Below are 22,411 nucleotides of genomic sequence, written 5' to 3'. Positions count from 1 at the left end.
ATTAATGTGAAACTGACATTTGTCGGTTTTTTTAATTCCAAAATACGCCCAAGTGTGAAATACGTCAATCTGCGTTGGGCGCACCTACAGGTGATAGACAAAACAAAAACAGATAAATCTTTTGTTCGTTTAGGTTGCCCGATTGAAGTTGCCCTTAGCAAAAAGATCTTTTAGCTCTAGATCATCTAGCTTTTGGGATTCTTCAATCTCTGATTTTATTTCTCATCTTCGAGTAAACAACATGTCGATTATTTGAGGAATACAGTCTAACTGTCAAAAAGAAGATACAAAAGTAGAACCTCTATTCTAAACTGTCAATTTAGAGGACACTAGCAATGGTTTATGGCTACAAAGATTTAAGGAGGCATCCAGATGCAGAGACCGGGGGCCTATCCTCCTTTCAAAAAAAAAAAAGGGGTATTTGGGGGAGGTTTCGTCGCTGATCCATAAAATAACACAGATGAGCATGTTTTCTTCACAACGCCCTGGGGATTGGGAGCACACAGCACAACATCATGTTGTCTTGTCTATCCAGGACTCGTTGAAGCAAAAATCCTTATTAAACCTTGCACCTGGTTGTATTGACCATACGATTTTTCTTGCTACTAGCAACAACAGCGCGCACGCGTATGCTGCACTTTGCTGTTAGTTCATTGGAGCATAGACAACACAGGTTCTGCTAGGAGTGTACACTGAGAATGAATGGGGCCTGTTGTCATGTTGGCAGTCCTGCAAGTTACATGTGAATCATATGTTACTTCAGGTTTGCTAGGAATGAGATTACACAAGTATAGTAGAAGCAACCACACGTCCGAGCAAAAAGGCTTACAGAAGTGAAGTGCTCTGCAGTGTGATGGATCCTACCAAATCCACCAAAGAGTCCAGCGTCCGAGTCTAAGACCACCTGGTAGAAAGAATATATTTTCAGCACCCAACATAAGAAGGTAAACAGAACTAGTTCAAGGAATTTTGAGTAAATTCCAGAACATGAATAGGCTGAACAATACATTCGAAAAAAAAAAATTTGTGCTCTCGACCCCCACGTCGCTCCACTTGGGCGACTCACGGGAAAAATCTAGCACCGCTGCCAGGCTCCCCCGTCGGCACCTCCTCTCCCCAGCCACTGCCGCTGAGATCTCCGTGGTGGCAGTGGCTCCTGCCTCTGAACGTGGCACCGGGAGGACTCATGGTGGACGCGCGTTGTTGCTGCGTAGCTGTGGTCGGCCAGGCGGCGGCTGTCGTCGCGCACGCTGGAGTGAGCTGCGCGCTTGCAAGGTGCTGGAGGCACCGAGGTCGTCGCAGGCCTGCTGGGTGCTTGGTCACGACGCATGCAGGACGGCTCCCCTCATCGGCGGATCTGGCTAGGTGTCGTTCTGGGTGGCGTGCTGGCTCGCACGGCTTCGGTTCAGGGAGGCAGCAGCTTGGGCCGTTGGGCGGCGTGTGGTGTGCTCCTGGTGGTGCCGAATCTGGCGTCGTGGGTGTCGGGCTGCAGCGGATTTGACCAGGGCGTGGCGGGTCCGGAGCTCCCCTGATCTGGCGTGAATTGGTCTGCAGGTGCAGGCGCAATGAGGCTCGGGCGGCGGCCCCAAGCCGTGTACATTGGCGCAGTGGTGCCTGCCATTGCATGAGGAGCTACGGTGGGTGCTACATGCCACGAGGTGGCTTGGATGATGGCGGATGTGGGAGTGCTGGAGCCTCGGCCGAAAACCCAGCTGCACTTTGGTTGGTGTCGACGACGATTGTGCCTGTGGGCGTCGCCCTCCTCTCTGGAGGCATCGTCGTGGGTGCTGTGGCTCATCTCTTGCCTTCACCGCCGTTGGTTCCTCCGGACGAAAGTTTGAGCTCCTGGAGTGGGCGATGGTGGCATCCTCGTCACTTCCTCCTTGGAGGAATCGCCTTAGGAGGCCATGGCCTAGCCAGACAAGCCTGCACTGCATGATGTTGCCATGCCGGTGTGCGTAGCGGACGTCGTGGTCGAACCATCGGCCGGTGTGGTGCGCACTAGATCTCGACGTCATGGAAGGGTGTCAGGCATTGGTCACTTGGGTGGCAGTGCCGTTGGCCAGCCTAGTGCGTGGCCTCGGGCCGGTGTGGAGGTCAGAGCGGCGGCTTCGTAGATGGTTGCAGGGTGTCAACTCCAGTTGCTTGGATTCTAGAGCCCGCAGCTCGCCTGGTGCGTGTGTGTTTGTTCTTTCTTTTGTAAGTCGGAGCAGCGACTTAGAAAACCATCATGGTGTTGTAGGGTGTTGTCTCTGGTTGCTTGAGTGACCGAGTCATCGACTCATCTGGTGCACAGTCTCGGGGCTGTCATGATGTCGAAGCAGCGGCTTCGGATCTGGTTGTAGGGTGTCGGCTTCGGTTGCCCGGGTGGCGGAGCTGGCGGCTTGTCGGGTGCACGGCCTCAGGGCCGGTGTGTGCGTTGATGATGTATCAGTTTTCAACCAGTTTTCCTTGTTAACGGGCTAGTTCGTATTCTTCTTAATGAAAAGGCAGAGCTTCTACCAGTTGCTCAAAAGAAAAACAGGCTGAACAATGGGAGGATCAAAAGATTACGCATATAGAACTACCCAGCATAGGTGGTCAACTGTTGCTTTTTTAAGGGTAAAGAACTTTATTCATCATATAGTAGTCAAGTCATTTTTACAAGTAAAGATGAAATAAAACTATTTGTTAAGCTTCATGCATTAGCCAATGTAACCAAAAGTCCGAATTGATGGAAAGGGCTAGGTAATCCACATATACACTTCAACACCCCCTCTCACGTGTGACGCGAGAAGTCAACACGTGAATAGACTCAGAGGGGGGCAGCAGCAATTTTTGAATAAATTTCGAAAGCCGGGACTTCCAAGACCTTAGGCCATGATACCATGTTAAGCTTCATGCACTAGCCAACACAACCAAAAATCCGAACTGATGGAAAGTGCTAGGCAATCCACATATACACTAAAATACTATCCAGCATAGGCGGTCAATTGTTAACTGAGATTGTGATTAAACTTGAAAGATTTGTGAGAGAGAAATTAATTCCAACAGGTATAAAGCATTTGAATTTTGCTGACTATGTTTGCTCGTACTACAAAAGCAACCCGAAAAAGGTTTTTTCTAAAAATAAGACGGAAACAGAACCTAGTCAGACTACCAAGACTCCCCCCCGGCCCACCCACCCCACATAACCTAGTCAGCGTATTCAAGGATGAGCATGAGATAATGTGTATAGTACAAGCGGTGCAGCAAAGAAAACTAACAATCTAAACATGGGGAATGGCAATAGCTGAATACCTTGTACTTCCCAGGCTTTAAACAGCCGACCCGGTAGTCGAAATAGCTACTACTCCAGTGGAAGTTGAACACAAATACCAAGTCCCCTTTTTCAAACACGATCACCTTATCTTCCTCATGTTTCCGAGATACGTACTGGTGGTCTGATGTCATAAACTGCAATTACATGGCCTGTTTCATCAGCGAATATTCATAGGTGCCACATAATGAACTTACTAATATCTGCCTACATTAACAGATATAATTTTAAGGCAAGAAAGCAGTAGTAGAGGTACTGTAAATCCACTACCCCAATTTCAAATCCGGGTTTAGCACCCACAAAGTGAAGACAAATCAAATGTTTTCAAAGGAGGAGAAAATGTGCAGCTTTCTCCTGAATTGGTTAATGCTTTCATTGTTGAAGCATGGAGATAATATAAAGGAAAATATCGACGACTGGCCCTTAATAAGGAAACAAAGGAAGATTATAATATTATCCCACTGCCTTCTGTACTAATTTAATTCTTCTATCCAGCATATATCAAGGTAACTGGTTCTGTTAAGGTTATCTTTTAAAGAAGGGTCGTGTACTCTTCCTTATTTCAATAATGTAGCCAAAAGAATACAAGCATCAAGCCCAAAGGGGGGGAGGACACCTTAGAAACACCGGTATGGTTTTGCTATTTTTTAAGCTAAATAATTGAAACGAACAACATATTAACATGATTAATACAAAACGAGAGTACATGAATACAAAATGCTGCATTTTTCTTATGTCCGATTTAGTGGATGTCCCTTGTACCATCATACCAAACTTCCTCCTAATGTGACAGTTAAATGAATATGAATGGAATGACATGACAGAAAAAAATGAAAGACCGACTCCTAATGTGATGTTTTTAGTGGGAGAAAAACGCTAAGTGATGGCGATTCAACCTCACAGGAAAAGAAAATAATGTAAATATCACATACACCATATTTTTCCTCAAGATGCTGCATTGCCTGATCAAACTGCTGCATACCATGATACCTAAGAAATTCTGCATCACCCTGACAAGTAAAACAATGGAGATTTTGTTATCGATGACTCAGTCAAAAGTATGGCTAAGCTTCGACATATTACTTCTTCAATCACTGCATCGAGATGTAAAGCTTTTGTGTTTTCTCAAAAAAATAATAGCGATAGTCCTACCCAAATGCTAATGAGAATAAGAGTAGAGAACCAAGATGAACATCATATATGGTACCTTGTTGAATAAAGCACTAGAGAAGAGGTAAAAGAAGCTCTAAATTGACTCTTTTTAACCAAAACTAAATTGACTCAATGGAGGTAGAAAAATTACTGTTGTTAGCAACACTCAAAAGAAAATTTACCAGGTCAAATCTTCGACGGCATTTGTCGTAACTGTTGTTGTTTCCTGGGATGAACTTACCACTTGGAAGTACTTGTGGGCCTCTTGGAAAGTCTATCCATTCTACAAAATAAAAGTTTTAATAAAAACCTTACAATTAATGCCTTCCTCAGACGTTAGAACTACCATGTCAAGATTCAAATGAAATGTTTGGTCAAGATTCAAACAAAATGCAACAAAATATTTAATCTCACCAGGATGCCCGAACTCATTTCCCATAAAGTTAAGATAACCCTCTCCTCCTAGACCCATTGTGATAAGTCTAATCATTTTATGCAGTGCTATTCCACGATCAATATTAGGCGTCGAAGGTCCGTTCAGCGCCATGAAATCATACATATCCTGCATCAGTAAAACATATGAGGTCTCCTGTCATTCTTTAGTCAAAATTTATGATGGTGTACTTCCACATGTACTTTCCTATGAACAATTAAATCAGATACATCAATGAAGTCTTCAAACAAGGAAATCACAGTTGTCAACGGCTTAGTTATGAATACATTCTATCAGACAAAAATACTGGTGTCAATCATTGTCAAGTGCAAAAGATTTTAGGAAATATAGGATAAAGTGATTGCAGATGCATACAGCTGATATGAGAGAAAGCAGGGCACTTGTCTAGCTAAACCAATAATCTAGCTCACCCACCTCTCACCCCCCTACCACCGCCGCATCCCTCTCTCCTTTCTGACATCATGTCTCCCTCGGTTCCAAGCGCGACAGGAGATTCAGCCCATGCTGGAGGTGTTCGCGGCCACGAGGGAAGATGCTCCCCAGCGTGGCGATGCAACATTCTCATCAGTTTTTCTGGCATGCGTGAAGGCCAGCGGTGCCCATGCGGCGTTGTCCCTTGACGGCCGCATGGATATCGGGGCCTGTCCTCCTTCGGCAGGCGTGCAAGGGGGGTGGAGTTTGCTGTCAGTGAGACGCAAGGAGTTGGAGAGTTTTCCAAAAGGCATGCGTTGTGTGCGATGGCTGATTTGGACGACCGTGCACCCGTGGTCAGCCGGAGGCGGAGGTTGGCGTGTGGCCTAACGTGGTAGCCAGCACGGTGTAAAACATTAAGTGGCACGGGTCCTAGGGCATCGCTAGTAGCAGAGAAATAGTTGTCAACAAACATTAACATATGAGATTTTATGATGTGGCATATTCTAAGAAGAGAAAGCAATGTTGTAAATGGATGAATCAATAACCTTAGTGGTGCGGAGCACCCTAGGGTCATCACCATGGTCTTGGCTCCATCGCCAAGGGACACGCACAAGACATATTCAAAGGTGAATTACATCCTTTATGTGTGTCTACTTGATTCTCACGGTCGGTGTACTACTTGACCCTCCTTACTCATGCGTGTATAGGTTTGAGCCGAGCTTCACGCGAGTCAAGGAGGAGAAGCACAAGACTACACCTACACCATCTGCGAAGGAAGTGTGGAAGCAGAGCCGAAAGCGCACGACGAAGGAGATGAGCTGCTGGAATCCAGAAGCCGAATTGTCCGGCCTATAGCCGGATAAAAACCTCCTCTGGATCACCGTTCGACCCTTTGTCCAGCTGCCACGCGCGAGGCAACAGAAGGTAAATTGGCGAAGCCGGACTGTCCGGCTTGGAACCCAGACTATCTGGCTCCTGGAGCGAGCCCTTCGAGCGGCGCATGTAGAAGCTCTTATCCGGATGAGCTACAATGGTCGGACTGTTCGGCCACCAACCCGGACTGTCCAGCCTATGTCTACGTGCAAATAGGGCCAAGTGGCCATGTATCCCTCTCCTACCTACCCTCTCCGTCCCTAACTATATAAATCGTAACATGGGCTCATATTAGGGTTAGCAAAGCATTGTTAGAACTTGGGAGAGCTTTGCTCCTTGTCTATATGTGTATCTTACCTTGGACGCGCTGAGAGGGCATGCGTGATGTGACCCTTGTTTGAGTGCTTCCACTTGAGATCCATGTGTTCTTTGTGATTTTCCCCTTTGCCACCTCAAAATTATGAAGATTGGGACAAATCATAGGGTTTGCCCTACATCATTTCGTATCATGACTCATGAGCTTGGTTGCCACTATTTAGAGCCCCTCCTCATCCTTCTACCCTAATTTTGTTTTGTTCTTACCTAATTTGAAAATCCCCACCAAAAATAGCTCCACCCAATTTTCTTACAATTTGTGGTTCTTGTGAGATTTTGTTGCTTTTGGTCCATGGATTTGATGTGTTACTCGTAGATCTAGCCTCCCTTTGTGTTGCTTTAGCTAGTTTCTTCCATTTCCACCCCAAAAAAATCTCACTCCCAATTTTGAGATCCAATTTCCCCTGAAGAACAGCCGAGTTGACCTACCCGAACTGTCAGCTTCCAACCCGGACTGTCCAGCCAACCCCCGTCCGGCCACCAACTCGGACTGTCCGACCTCTCTTGAATCTGCTGAAATTTGTTCATCTTTCGCCCCTTTTTCGATTTGTGGTTGTTCTTCCGCTTTGGTTCTCGTAACAACAACAACCACTCCATCCTTTGACACCACAACCGAAAGCAAGGCCGGTTGCCTCTGACCTCGACAAAGGTATTGTGTTGACGAATGTATCGGGAAGAGGTAACTTTGGTATTGTTCTCTCTTAATATTCCATAGTGTGAGATCGCTTGATCCTTCACCAACATCGGAAAGAGGTAACTTTGGTATTGTTCTTTCCCTTGTCCACTCACACTTTGCTCGAGTCGAAAAATGGGCCACCAACTCGACTGTCCGACCTCTCCCGAATCTGCTGAAATTTGTTCATCTTTCGCCCCTTTTTTGATTTGTGGTTGTTCTTCCGCTTTGGTTCTCGTAACAACAACAACCACTCCATCCTTTGACACCACAACCGAAATCAAGGCCGGTTGCCTCCAACCTCGACAAAGGTATTGTGTTGACGAATGTATCGGAAAGAGGTAACTTTGGTATTGTTCTCTCTTAATATTCCATAGTGTGAGATCGCTTGATCCTTCACCAACATCGGAAAGAGGTAACTTTGGTATTGTTCTTTCCCTTTGTCCACTCACACTTTGCTCGAGTGTCAATATGAATAGAGAAGGCACATCACCTCCGGTCTAGGCCTACACCAAAAACTTTGACGCCGAGATGGACCATTGGGACGCCAAGATTGACGCACAACTCTTTCAAAACGTGCTCAACCACCACAAGTCTTCAGGATCACACCGGCATTGACACCTCAAAGTACAAGAGCAACATCAAGCTACAACCTTCTTCGCAACGATGGATTCCAAGGCCACACCCTTGACCGTGAACATCATCAACAAGAAGAGCGCTTCCACACTCCAAACGCATCATGAAGAGGAATGGCCACGACATCAAGAAAACGATGCATAAAGCCTACAAGAAACATTCCCTTGAAGAATCTACACCAACAATGGACACAATGCTACATCAAGCAACATTTCTCTTCCTCGAGTTACAAATAAGTGATACTCCTTCAAGCTCTGACGCTCCGGCGACTACATCACGTCGATCACCAACAACAAGCAAGTGTGACCGCTCCATCTTCGGAGGCACCTCAAGTGAGATGGTTGAGCATGGGATATTCCCTTCAGTCATGGAGGCGGATGATGATGATGAGCCACACCATATGGCCTTCATCCTTGGCAACGGTGATGAGATGGTTGAGCATGGGACTTACCCTTCAAACATGGCGGCGTGTGGCAATGAGTTCGTCCATATTGAACATGAGAGCGAATTTACCAAGGCAAGCACAAGAGTACGCCTACACCATCTGCGAAGGAAGCGTGGAAGCGAAGGAGGAAGTGCACGACGAAGGAGATGGGCTACTGGAATCCAACAACCAGACAAAAACCTCCTCTAGAACACCGTCTGGTCCTTAGTCCGGCTACCACACGCTAGGCAACAAAAGCTAAATTGGTGAAGCCGGCTGTCCAACTTGGAGCCTAGACTATCGACACCTGGAGTGAGCCCTTCGAGCGGCGCATGGGGAAGCCCTGATCCGGACGAGCTACAACGACCAGACTGTCAGGCTTGCAACCCGGACTGCCCGTCCCATGCCTGCGTGGAAATCGAGTCAAGTGGCCATGTATCCCTCTCCTACCTACCAGCTTCGTCCCTATGCTGTATAAACTGTACCATGGACTCAAATTAGGGTTAGCAAAGCATTAAACTAGAGAGGACATGTGTGATGAGAATATTGTTTGGGTGTTTCCTCTTTAGGTCTATGTGTTCTTTGTGATGTTCCCCTTTGCCACCTACAAATTATGAAGATTGGGACAACCATAGGGCTTGCGCTTACATCACTTAGCGATACCTAGGAGCAATCCTATATATTCTCTCACCTCCTATTCGACAAGCTAAATACACTCCATTGGAGTATTTGTAGGATGGCTTATTGGCTGAAGAGATTACTATATTTTGTAACAAACTAACATACCACAAGTTATTGGAGATGCTCTTAGTTCCCGTCCGGCGTCATCTTGCAACATCTACGGATGGATGTACCTGGCATCATTTGTCATGCTTTGCCCAGGGTTGCTGATGTGTGCTCTAGTGGTGTTGTCGTAGGTCCGGGCATCTCACTGCAGGTATAGGTTTCAAGTACATAGGCTCCTAAACCATGTTCCAGCTCCTTGCAGTCAGTCTATGTTGGTCCTGATGTGCAATGCATGGTAGTCCTTGTTGGTGGGATGGCATGGCAATCAGGCTGTCGAGCTAGTGTGATTGCGGGTGGTGATACATTTTGTTGAGGAGCCTTCATGGGGCTGCAACCATGGCATGAGTGGTGGTCATGCGGCTTCAAACGAAAACCATCCCCAACAGTGTAGGTGTTGGGAGAATATATAGTGCTCCCAACACTTGGGCGTTGTCATTCCCCATATCTAGAGATTCATTTTTAAACGTTTCAAACGATTCTAGAAAAAGAGTTGTGAAAGTTCATAGGATGTGTCTACGACCTCTAAAAAATTAAAATCAAAATACTTGGAGGAACGAAAAAGACAAATCATCATGAATAGAATCAAAAAACAAAAATGGCAATGTTCACATCTAGATTTGTCTTTTGTGTTGTCCTATATGTATTCTGAGTTTGGATTTGTACTTTTTAGGGGTTGCAAACACATGTTTTATGAAGATTCACAAAAAAAGATTTTTTTTGAAACATTTAAAATTGATTTTTCTAGACATGGGAACACCTAAGTGTTAGGGGCACTTGATATTCCCACTGTCAATGCCGACGAGGCTCATAACCTTGAGGTCACGGGTTCGATTCCCGTCTCCGCACTTAGCAGTCTGTATAAAAGGACTAGTGACGCCTTCCTAACACCGTTTCCACCTTGGGGGCATTGTCAAGGAATACCAATTTACCCCATCCCCTGTTGTCTAATCCTTAGAGTGAAAAGCCAAATCGGGTTTGTCGATTCAGACCTAGATCAGACGAGGTAGCCAGTTGATGTTGATACCTTTCTAATGGCTTTGTTCTTCAAGGTTTTCCTTCGATTGGTATGAACACAAGCCTTGGCTTTTTCAGTGGTTCCTACTTGCATCAGCCATGTGCCAATCCCGTGATGTGGCATCTTGGGGGCACGATCGACTACGGTTGCGTACTAAGTTTCAACATGTAGAGGATATGGCAATGTGTGATGGTTCACTATTCAAGCGGCCATGGCGGTTGGCAGTTCCGAGGTGCGACCGGCAGTCTAGGGGCCATCGATTTATCCAAAGCAAGGGCAACCCAGTGTGTTTGTGTGGTTGTCATTTAGGCTAAAAGTAGTTCGGTAACGTGTCTGACAACCATTTGATTGTGGACTTCGCTTGAGTGGTCGGTTGTCGCCTATTCTTAGGCTTGTAAATACTTTCACTCTATCAATGCATAGGCACAAGCTTTGCATACTTTCATGAGGAAAAAAATTCTAGCTTGCATTTTTGTGGTGGAGGAAAATCAAGAGAGATAAGTATAATTAAAAATCATAGATATAAGGAAATTGACGAAACAAAATAAATGTTAGTATTTAAAGTCTGGAGAAATAATGTGTTGTTACCTTGTCCATCAACCAGAATGCAATAGTCTTGTCTCCAACAAGTGCTTGATCGTGACTTTCAGCATAAGTAACACACTTTTCCAGCCACCTTCTGTTTGTTAGTGTGTGCACAATATTACCCATCTCCCAAGCTTCATCGTTTCCTCTGTTTAGAATAAAAAGTTGCAATTCATGTTTCAGATACAAGATACTCCACATCAATAACCAGAACACGAAACCAAACTTTTATAGAAACTTGAAACAACTGAGACAATAGAAATGATGAGGGATGCAAGATTAAAAAAGTGTAATATCATTATAAGAATTCCCAAAAGTTGGTACATGTATCCTACTTTTGTTGTTATACTGTATAAACTACGAAATCACAACTATAATCACATTGTGGCCAAATCAAATACACTAATAACGATACATGTTTTTGGACATTCATGTGGAAGTCCATATGTGCAATAGTGTTACGCAAAGGAACATTTTAATTGCATTAATATACACTGACAATCAAATCTTCTGTCCAGTAAAATATTAACATATGCATACCAATTTTGAAACACTTACTTGAGAAGTTCAATCCATTTGTCGGCAACAGCCATATGTAAGCGATAGTCAAAACCAACCCCACCAACTTGAACAGGAAGGGCAAATGTAGGCATTCCACTAACCTGAGAATTCAAATGAAAAACCAACACCTCAGTTGAACAATTAAGTTATTATTGTTGAAAGTTAGATGGGCCTTGGGCCATATTATATAATTAATAATTCCTGCATAATCTCAAAGACCCATTAGTGGTTTCATGAAATGGTTGGAAATTTAGTCCGACCCAAGGAGTGGAGGAGAATTTGGACCAATATATAAGAAACTCTCTTCCATGACCCATTGGAGCATGAGAAGAGGAGTGGTACATGTGCGCACCTTCTCTGCGGCACGCAACAGAACCATGCACCAGGTGGAGATCAATAAGGTTATTGGGGAGCATGTCACCCTGACGGCTCCCTTCTGTCCTTTTGCATCCACGACTTCGACTACTTTCTTGACTTCCCCAACCAAACCCATGGGTGGGAACAATGGTTCCTTGAAGAAGGCCACCAATGCCAATGCTGCTGTTGCCACGGCCCTAACCCCTTACTTTTGCTACTGGAGGGTATGATCCATTCATCCCACTTCTGCTTGGTTCATGAGTTTCCAGTACTCACTATGTTAAGAGATATGCATGTTTTATGCACGCACTCACATGTTTAGATTACAATTAGGATTAAATCTTGCCAGCACTATCATCATGCTTTCGTATTAAATAAATAAATTGAAAAATTGCTGATATATCCAACAATTTGTTCCTTATTTCTGGAAAGTTCTGTTTGTTTATAGAAGTTGTTGATTTTCATCTGACTTTCATGGAAAGTTAGTAGTCTCACTCAAGAAAAAGAAAAGTTGTCACTACATGAAATGGATAGAAAATAGTTTTCCATGCCAGAAACATTTTTTCCCTAGTAACTGACAGTAGCTCTGCCTTTTCATACAGAAGAATTTTAATTGACCGGTTAACAAGGAAAACTAGCTCAAAACTAATACAGTTGTGAGCCTGTGACACACACACCAGTTCCGAGGCTGCGCCCCAAATGAGCCGGCGACTCAGTCGCTCTAACGACCAGAGTCGATACCATACAACACGACTTGGAGCCGCCGCCCTGGCGTACAAACCTCAACAACACACAAACAGACACACACAGAGAGACACATATCGGCCCTGAGGCCGTGTACCAGACGAGTCGACGACTCCGTAACCCAAGTGAACAAAATTGATACCCTATAACATAAAGGCGTTCTCCACACACCAGCCCCAAGGCTGTGTACCCACTGAACCGATGGCTCAGCCACCCAAGCGACCAGACTCGGCACCATGCAACACAAATGCGCTCTCCGGAGCTGCTGCTCTGGCTTCCACACCGGCCCTGAGGCCGTGCTCCTGCCTAGCCGATGACGAACCTTCAGGACCACACCAACCACTGACGCCTAACAGAAGTCTAGACCTCCAAGACTACACCCCCATGGGGGGAGCGACGGTTACGCCGCCACCGCCCACTCCGGCCAAAGCCAAAGCCGGCGTTTTCACCCAGAGAGCTCGAGATCTAAATGCCCATGGAGGTGAAGGGGCTCCACAACACGCCTCCAACAAGGGCAACAACGTCCTAAGACACCAGCGGCGGCGGCATTGACCAAGGTCGGTGCTAGGTACTTAGCTGAAATTCACTATGCCCTAAGGCATTGCATCAAGTCTGTCCATCCGCCAAAACCCTAGCCGTGTGCACCAGGCACTTTGCTACCGCCAACAACCACCACCACCATGGCACCACAATCAGCCGAGACCCCCAGTGCACCACCCGCTGCGACGAATCACCACCTGAAGCTGCCGGAGGAGCGCCCACTTCAACGACCCGAGGACGCTGCTCCGGCATCGTTACGCACCACCGGTCCGGGCAAGCAGCAGCCACACCCGAACCTCGGCCCACGGACCCGCAACAGCCACCGCCCCGTACGAAGCCACTCGAGGCCAGATCTGGCCGGACCTGGCAGCCCGCACGCCCTCCGAGCCTGAGCCACACAACCGCACAATCGCTGCACCTCCGGACGCCAGACACGCCGCCACCGCAGACTCGGGCCACTGCCGATGCCCAAGCTGCCACAAACCGCGGCAGCACAGTTCTGGGCAGGGGAGGCCAAATCGCCGCTGCCAGATGCCAGCCCAGGCCGCCACCCACCGCCGCGACGCCGCGCGGTCTTTGCCCTCCGGCGGCGGCGAGGGGAGAGGAGAAGGGTGGATGCTCCCTGTGGCGGCGGGGGTGAGGGCTCCGCCCGTGTCGCCCTGAGAGGAGCGACGCGGGGGGTGCGTTCTTTCTTCTATCTCCACGTCAGGAACTTAGACATGCAACTATCTAATGCAATGCCACGTCAGGAACTTGATTACCATGGCTCTCAAGTCTCAACTCGATATAGCTACAAAGTAATGGCACAATGTGCACTGCGTTTCAAAATCTAAAGCAACTTCTGTATGCACCTCCTGTAAGAATGAACAGAATAGCCTAAACTACAAAAAAGATAAGTACCAATAGTTCTAACAAATTCATATTGAAAGATGACTATAGAAACACTTACATCTTCACCGATAGTTACGGCTTCAGGATAAAACCCATGAATTAGATCATTCATCAGCATCAAGTAAACGACCGCATCTACATCAGTGGCAAAGCCAAAATATTCATGGTAGCTTCCTGTAAAGGTTACCTAAAATAGAGCGCAGCAATTCAAAAAAAAAGTAATTTAGGTTTCAAGCTCAAATAAAAATTGATACTATAACATAAAAGAAAATATTAGCTAGGCGTAATCTTATTAAAGTTGCACAGGTAGTCAAGATAGAACAAAGACAATCAAGCAATAAATTACTTGTAATCCATGATGGGTATACATCATGGAGGTCGCGCCATCGAATCGGAAACCATCAAACTTATACTCCTCTAGCCACCATCTTGCATTGGAAAGTAGAAACCTTATAACCTGTATAAAGATAACAATGTTGGAATATCGGTTGGAGGATTAATTAATGGATAAATACATAACAAATGGCAATAGAAATTCTATAGTCCCATACTTCCTTATTCCCATAGTTAAACACACGGGAATCCCACATCCAGTGATGGCCCCGTGAACCGCCATGGAAGTAATGTGTATCCGTGCCATCAAAACCATTCAACCCGTCCAAGGTATTATTTGACGCGTGACTGCGAGAAACAAAAAACCAAAAGTAAAGCTACGCAAGAAAGGATGGAGTAAATCAACCAGGATTACCAATGGGTTAAGGGTGATCTCAACCCAAAGGTAAAGCTATAGAACAAAAAGGGGCTTTGGACCAAGACATAAAATAGATTAAAAGTTAGAACCATAGTTTTAAATAGCGAGTTATGCCTCTTAGCGGGTGACCATAGTTTTAAATAGCTATAGCGCGCTATGTAAAATGTTTGATCATGTATTTGGACTAAGGTCCCTTAGTGCGGGATCTTCTAAACGCTATAGCATTACTATAGTGGAGTTATAACGCGCTATTTAGAATCATGGTTAGAACCTATCTGATTTGCACATACATGAACACAAGAGTTCAGTCCAAAACTGGCATTGTACTCTGTAGGTGCAGGCACAAGGAGGGTGTCCGGTTCATTTAGAGATAAGTTATATTCTTAGTTTGCTTGAATGTCAAGTTAGCTAGTGTCGAGGAGAAGTGGTTTCACCGTGTTTGCCCGTGTGCGCGAGGACCGGAGGATCCATGCCTGGGTGACCAACTTCCCTAGATGCACTACCCCTGATTTCCTCAAAGGGAACCGTGCATCTACCAACTCAGAGGAGTTTATGTCATACGCTGCAAGAAGCACATGAAGGAAGGACAACACCTTATGCCCAAGGGCACCCAGCCCAAAATGAAGGACATGTTCAACGTCTCAAGGCCTGGATTTTGCTACTTAGCCTGATCAAGATATCTCGTCAAGATCAGTCGTATAGAACTCAGCGAGTTGATCCTTAACTTGTTGAGTTCCTAAGTGTAACCCCAAATTGAAATCTATCTTGAGATAATTTCATATAAGGAGTAAAGCTACTACCCGCATCAAGGGGAGCCCAAACCTGTGGCTAAGACGTGTGTCCCGTGTTCCTCGGACAATCTGTGGTTACTTTTCACTCCCACACAAATCTATGTGCGACTACGTGCAAATTACCCTTGACAGCTAGCACCGACCGTGGGAGCTGAAACCAACTTGATGCCTTGTTCTTTGCACTGGCATCACTATACTTTATTTCCAAACAAGTTGCTGATTTTACCAAGGCTAATATTAACTCGTTCTCTATTCATTTTCTTGTATTGTAGTATGAAATGATATGTGATCAACCAATTGTTCATCTTGTGAGATCGGTACTTCTGTCGTAAAATCAATAAGTATGTAAATTTCTATATTTCATAGTAATTGAAAATACTTAACATGTAAAATGTTCTTTTAGCAATTTATACAAACTGGATGATGCTTTTACTGTTCCAATCTAGGAGAGAGGCCATAGGAATTGAAATAAAGAATTAAGATTAATGTGAACTTAACACGCCAACCTCAAATTACATTAAGTACCTGTGAACAACATCCATGAGGACAACCAAGCCAAGCTCGTGAGCTCTATCAATCAAAGATTTTAAATCTTCTGGGGACCCAAAACGGCTACTTGGTGCAAAGAAATTGGTAACATGGTACCTGCAATAGAAGTAAAAACACATAAAAGTGGTATTGTATTAATTGTCAAACAGGAAAAAAGCAGCACTTAAAAGACAAAAATGATTTGAAAGTTGTTACAGCTTCCATGTCATTGGAAAAGAAGTTAATATGATATACTCTTATATAACAAGTCATTATGCTAGTATGGTGAGGAACATACTACCGCCACTCTATGCAAACATGGTCATTATGTGTGTAATCGTACTGTTATGTGGCTATCTGAGCAGTATGTTATTTTAGACCAAATCAACCAGTGATACTTCCGGAATGTCAACATAGAGTTGTCTACTCATAAGATGTCTACTCTGAATGAGAACACAGGAAGTAGCAAGAAGCAGCAGTCTCTCACATAAGAAAAAGGAAGACAATAGCTGAAAAGTTAATATAATAGTATAGTTGCTAAAGTTGAAATATGTTCTATGGACAAAAGATAACTAAAAGAACCAGAAATCGACCCAGAGAACTACCCAAAGCTTCCATAGTATGAGTGCTCTTGGATTGCCATTATTTGCACTGCATTGTATCCAAGTCTTTTAATTCTTGGAAGCACCTCATCCCTGAAGTTTGCATATGTGTTGATCTTTGGTTCCTGGTTGCACAAAGAAACAAGTAATTGCCCATGTGTTAATGTAAAAAGGCTACCAACAAGCATAATCTATTTATTATGTTATTAAAACAAGAGCATAACAAGCCACAAAATTCATCCACATATGCCAAATTATCTCAATCGTTGATATACCATCGGTTTTAATTATAACAGTCATGATTTATAAAGTTGATATATAAAATAACTATATATGTAGGAACAAATGTAAATACAAATGTTTGTAAGGAATGAGGTTAATTAAATTGTTGATGAAACATGTAATATAGTGAAAAAATATATGAACTTGGGCAATTACTTGTTTCTTTGTGCAATTACTTGTTTTCACTATAGTGTTAATTAAACATTTGAACAAATGGACACCAGCTTTTGATGCTACACACTAGTACTTCTCTTGAGCATTCAAAACATCCTAGTTGACTGAAATGACACTATTCCAGCATGTTTTTTCAGATTTGTATTATCTAGTTCTAGATTGTCCACAGTTACATTTTTCAGATTGTATTAACCAAGCGGCATAACAAATAAATTTATGATAAGTTTTTTACTTATAAAACGAAAGAAGGGCAACAACACAAAAATACCATTGTAACAACCTGTAAATAAATTTGAACTGCATATAGCTAACTTCATTTATGGAATACATGGTAAAGATGAAATACCGGGCTACTCATGCCAACATGTGTTTCATATATCCGCAATGATTTTGGTCGTTTAGGTTGAGGATGCTTGAACACATACTTCTCCTGCATATGCATGTAAGGAATTTCATAACTGGTTAGAGAATAGAAAAATAAGATGCCAGCAGCAAATAAGTAGGACAGCTTGAAATAGCAATTGGGAAGGTTCGTGAGGGAAAAAATCATAATTTTCTTCTAATAAAAATATCTGAAATCTAAAAGCACAGAAGATGAAGTAAAATACCTCTTCGGGAGGATCATAATATATTCCATTGTATGGTATATCTCCTGGAGTCTGCACGGAGTACTTGATCCAAGCAGGAATTGAATCCTTTATCCCAGATGGAGTATCCATTCTCACCTAGATGTTCAAAAGAGCTTCTGAGTAATACAGGACATGTTCCTGAGCCTAACACCGTTGGCAAGGAGAAGAAAACAACCTTCACCCGTGAGCCGTGAGGAATTGGTGGCGAACCATCTGCATTGTTTGGCAGAAAAATCTCCCAAACACCAAGGTCATTCTGAAAACAGTTACATTGAATATGAGCATTTGTAATCTATATCAACCACATGGAGCTACAGTTCAGATGTGCAGTCGGCCTGCTCCAACGCCATTATTATGTAAAACTGCTTAGTGTCTTGCAAGAACAAAATCAGTAAATAATGTTTAGATCATAAAAAATACATGTGCAACCTTACTTATATAAAAGGGTAACATGCATGTTTCACTTCGACCTCATACAACAAAAGCATCATCAACATTGATATCTAGTAATGGGCTCGTGCAACAGGCAAGTGAAAGAATAGAGTCCAGTGAATTTAATACTCCTAAACACTTCCAACTATATTTACAGCTCAACGTACATATAAGGTGTATATTCAACCACATTTAAATAGATAAGCCGATCTAAAAATAATAATCTACAAAGAAAATATGATATATTTGTGAAACTACATGCATACTTTGCTCATATGGTCTGCATTTGGATCCCAATTGTTGAAGTCGCCAACTAATGCTGCAGACTGCAATTGGAAGCAGGAGTTAGTTCTTAATAATGCTAGTTGTGCGACTTAATATGCTGTTCATCTGGGAGGTGCAAAATCCCCAACCTTAGGATAGCTGATGAGCAGTAATTATTCACAATTAGTTGAAAGATAGAATTAGTATAGTCAGGTAAACGATCAGATGGTTAGAAGAACGTACATCTGCTCCAGGAGCCCATTCTCGGTAAGTGATACCTTCAGCGCTGCATGGGAAGAGGAATGTTGATAGAGTACAAAGAAAAGGTAGATACATAGTTATTTAGTCAAGAAATTTCACCTGCGCATAAATCCAAACTTCTCGTAACCGCGGGAAAATACATCCATGCCTCCTTCGTGTTCATCAATGTCTGAACGTATTCTCCTGTATAGGCTATATCTGTTTTTGATCCATTAAGGCACAGTTAGACTGCTAGTATAGTTTGATCTGGACATATGTGTTTCATCCTTACAAAAGCAACACGGGGGAAAGTGGCATTGTTGTTCAATTTTTTGTAGGATACGCATGAGTATGCATATCATCTATTGATAGAAGAAGAGGGTAAAAGAACACCCGTCCACAAAGCATTGTTGTTCAATTGGCATAGATATTGAAAAAAAATAGAGCCCATGAAGACATATATATTAATCAGTGTACCCAATTACAATGGGTGGTTATCAGTAGCTCACATTGCAGTGCTTGCCACTTTCCTATTTTTGTTCGGTTACCATGTTACCTCAGAACCATGAACACACAAGAGTGACTACGAACTTCAAGAGTTTCGTGTCACAGCAAGCAGCCATTCACATCTTATCAAAGACTGTAAATTGTTTTTAAAGTGCACACAATAGAAGCGAAGCATACCGATACTCAAGATGGTACTTAAAGTCTCGGAGCGTTGGGTCAATCTCGTATATTTGCTGTCCATTTCCCGGTGGTGGCAGAATGCGTAATTTCTCCCTCGTAGATGATTCTTTGTCCATTCTGCTCGTGTCTTCAGCATCAATTTCTTCACTAACCTGATTTGTCTCTGAAGACCAAATACTATCTTCACCTCCATCCTGTAGGCTTGTTTCATCATCAATGAATGGAACCTAACACGATGTGAAGGACAAAAAGTTCAGACGAACTGTGGCACACATAGTTGTAAACCAACCTACCGTGTGTAGGCCTCGCATATGGTGTTTTGTCTTAGATTTCAATTGTCATGCAGGCAGGTACTAACAAGATAATAATACCCCTTCCCCAATAAATTAGAAAGAGGGTGTACTGCAACCTACGTGTGAAATAAGCAAATCTTTAGAATTTCGCCGGATAGCAGATTTTGAGTTTCAGTTCTATTAAAGTTTCGGCTACTATGAATTTCAGTGATTTCGGTTTACATCTCAGCCAAAGGACCAAAACGCTTCACTTGAAACTCAACCAATTAGTTGATTTTTTTTTTAAAAAAATATTTGAATTCTTGTATACAATTGAAACTACCACAATATTTTGACCTAAAAGGTACTCCCTCCGCCCTATAATATAAGGTGCCAAAAACGCTCTTATATTATAGGACGGAAGGAGTAGTATATATTTCGGTGTCTACCAAATTATAGGAATTCAGTGAATTTCGTCCGACGTCTCAATGAAAGTGAAAACCGTAGCAAGTAAACAGGTATTTCAAGCGAACCATAAAAATATGGTGGCAGTATTTACTCAGGGTAATACAGTAGTATATGTCAAGTACCTTCAGATCGATGCAAAAAAAAAACTACCTTCAGATCATCAGAATCGAACTGAACGGGACCGTCGATGGAAGGCGGTGTTCCGCCACTACCGCCGTCAGGGATCATCACCTCCCCGGACGGCCCCCCCGCGCGCATGACCACGCGCCATCCAGAACCTCCGACGCCGACGGCACCTACAGACATCACCACACCAGGAGGGAACCGACGTAAGATCGCTGAACACCGCAGCCCGATACGGAATCGGCACGCGTCGTCGGCGAAGGGCGAGCACGACAGAATACACGAGAGAATGTGAGTGAGAAAGGTGGCGCAAATAATTACGGGGTGAACGGGTGCCCTTGTTGCGGCCGAAGAGCAGCGATGGCGACTGCAGCTCCACCCCGCGCCCCCTCCGCTCTGCCCCGCCGGATCGAGGAGCCGACGGCCGGGCCAGCCCCGCCGCGGAAACTGCGAATGCCGGCGCAGCCATCCCGTCGCCGCCGCCGCAGCCGGATCGGATCCAACCTAACTGCCCAACTGACCCCGCCTCGTCTCCTGCTTAAACCCACGCGAGCGAAATGAGGAGGCAAAGGGAGGGGTGTTCTAAGATTGGGAGGGGGCGGAGGGCGGATGCTATATACTGCTAGCACGGAGAGAGAGTGGAACTAGGAGGAAGCGGACGGAGCCTTCACGCGAGAGTGGCGGCGTGGTGGCCGCCAGCGGGTGGTGCGGGCAACGCGCGCGCGGGCGGACGGCTGCATGGATGGTAGCGTGGGACGCACCGGCGAAGAGGTTTTGGTTTTTGCGGTGGTGTGATCGCGGACGCGCGCGGCAGGAGGACGGCGTCGTCTTGCGGCCAGGTGCCATGTAGGACGGTAGGGTAGTGACGAGTGAGTCAGTTTTTTTTTCTACAATCATTTTTACTTTTTTGACAATCGAGTGAGGCAGTTTGTTGGGGAGCCCGTGCAAGGCTACAAAGCTTGGCATCTCGGGCGGATCATCAAACAGACATCATGGCCAATATTATCCAACTGTAGTTATCAAATGTTTTGGTCTCTCATCTGTTGTTGATCTTGTGTAGTTTGAATATTGAAAATAATCAAAGAAAAATACTCCAACGTCCACTTCGAGTCTCCGATGGCATTTTCCCTCACTCCTCCCCTGTTGTGGTACTTGATCGTGGTTGATGTTGTCTTTGTTGGTCATGTGCCTCCTGCTCTGGTTTATGCCTATGCACCCCACGGTCCTTCTATGGCCTTGGTGGCAGTCGGCCCGGCGGTGGTGGATTTGTGGCCTCCTTGCTCAGTGACGTCATGCCTTCTTCATGTGTTCTTTGGGTTTTATTCGATGTTGTCGTTGTCGTGGTCGTGTTGAGATAGTGTTGTTGTCTATTGTAGTCTTATGCACTGAAAATGTTGTCCTACTTTGTTGTCATGTGTAGTGCCCTTGCTCTAATTTAGGCTGATTTTGTTGGTTTATTAATTGTGAATCATCAATGGTTTGGTTTCTTTAGTTGGGTCATGCCTATGTGGTCTTTGTAATGGTTGTGCCTTCTTTGGCGTTATACCTTTGCTCTCTTAACGCAACTCTCTTACATGGTTTGAAAACAATCAAAGAAAAATATCGCAGTCCTTCTAACTCAAAGATTAATATTCCAATGCGACAATAGTTCAAATAAAAGTATTACAATCCAAATATAAAATTACTAAATAAATAGTTCAAATTTGATTTCAATTAATTCGGACACATGTTCTAATTGTCCATATGAAACGCTCAAAAATGCTCAACAACATCATTCTAAGCTACATATGAGTTTCTCGATTATGATTCTGATGATGCAGTCCGAGAAATTCCTCAAATGTCGTGGATTCTGCTCTAGAAGCTGTATAGAATCACCCATGTTTTAAAATTCCAGACCATGGCAAACTCCCTCACCCTCATCCTCCACAATTATGTTTATGTATGATCACGCAATTTGTCATCACCTCCCACGGTGTCTCTGGATCTCATTGTTAATGCCCTCTCCATATCCTTTTGAGCACCTTTTTGTCTTGCATCAAAGTGATTTCGTTACCTGTTGGATCGGAGATGGTCTTGACAAATGTCATTCATGAAGGATAGATATTGTCACAAAGACAGTACCCCATGTTGTAGTCATGCCCATGGATGGTATAATTGCACGCAGGAGCTTCGCCCACACACAACCGGGCAGACAAAGGAGACCGCTGTAGCACGTTGTTGTCATTGTGAGACCCTGACAATCCAAAGAAAGAGTGTCGAATCCAGAGGTCTTGTGATGCAAGTGCTTCAAGAATAATGGTAGTATTTTGTGATGGCCCTAGTATTGCCCTTGTTGACCATATGGTCATTTTTTTCATTTTTAGTACATGCGTCCCGAGATCCGAGCATAC

At 44.3% G+C, this 22,411-nt stretch overlaps 1 protein-coding gene across 2 annotated transcripts; it reads right to left on the bottom strand.

The window, feature by feature from the left end:
• Positions 1-190: 190 nt before the first annotated feature.
• LOC109737665 (1,4-alpha-glucan-branching enzyme 2, chloroplastic/amyloplastic) lies at positions 191-20,603 on the bottom strand. 2 transcript variants are annotated; one of them, XM_040399162.2, is made up of 22 exons: positions 20,343-20,603; positions 20,049-20,194; positions 19,156-19,385; positions 18,592-18,690; positions 18,475-18,517; positions 18,234-18,293; positions 17,711-17,791; positions 17,515-17,631; positions 17,253-17,336; positions 16,454-16,575; positions 15,846-15,965; positions 14,330-14,459; positions 14,125-14,235; positions 13,837-13,965; positions 11,244-11,347; positions 10,689-10,833; positions 4,865-5,012; positions 4,633-4,733; positions 4,195-4,308; positions 3,280-3,435; positions 830-904; positions 191-729 (listed from the first exon to the last, which is right to left on the bottom strand). In XM_040399162.2, the coding sequence occupies exons 1-22, from the start codon at positions 20,488-20,490 to the stop codon at positions 646-648; spliced, it is 2,547 nt and encodes an 848-aa protein (XP_040255096.1). In that variant the 5' UTR covers positions 20,491-20,603; the 3' UTR covers positions 191-645. The 2 variants fall into 2 exon arrangements, with proteins under 2 accessions (XP_040255096.1, XP_020152380.1); XM_020296791.4 differs by having other exon boundaries at positions 4,231-4,308; positions 20,343-20,602.
• Between the last annotated feature and the right edge of the window lie 1,808 nt (positions 20,604-22,411).

The sequence above is a fragment of the Aegilops tauschii genome, chromosome 2 (assembly GCF_002575655.3).
Source record: "Aegilops tauschii subsp. strangulata cultivar AL8/78 chromosome 2, Aet v6.0, whole genome shotgun sequence".
Taxonomy (NCBI): domain Eukaryota; kingdom Viridiplantae; phylum Streptophyta; class Magnoliopsida; order Poales; family Poaceae; genus Aegilops; species Aegilops tauschii.
This window is presented reverse-complemented; position numbering and strand designations above follow the sequence as displayed.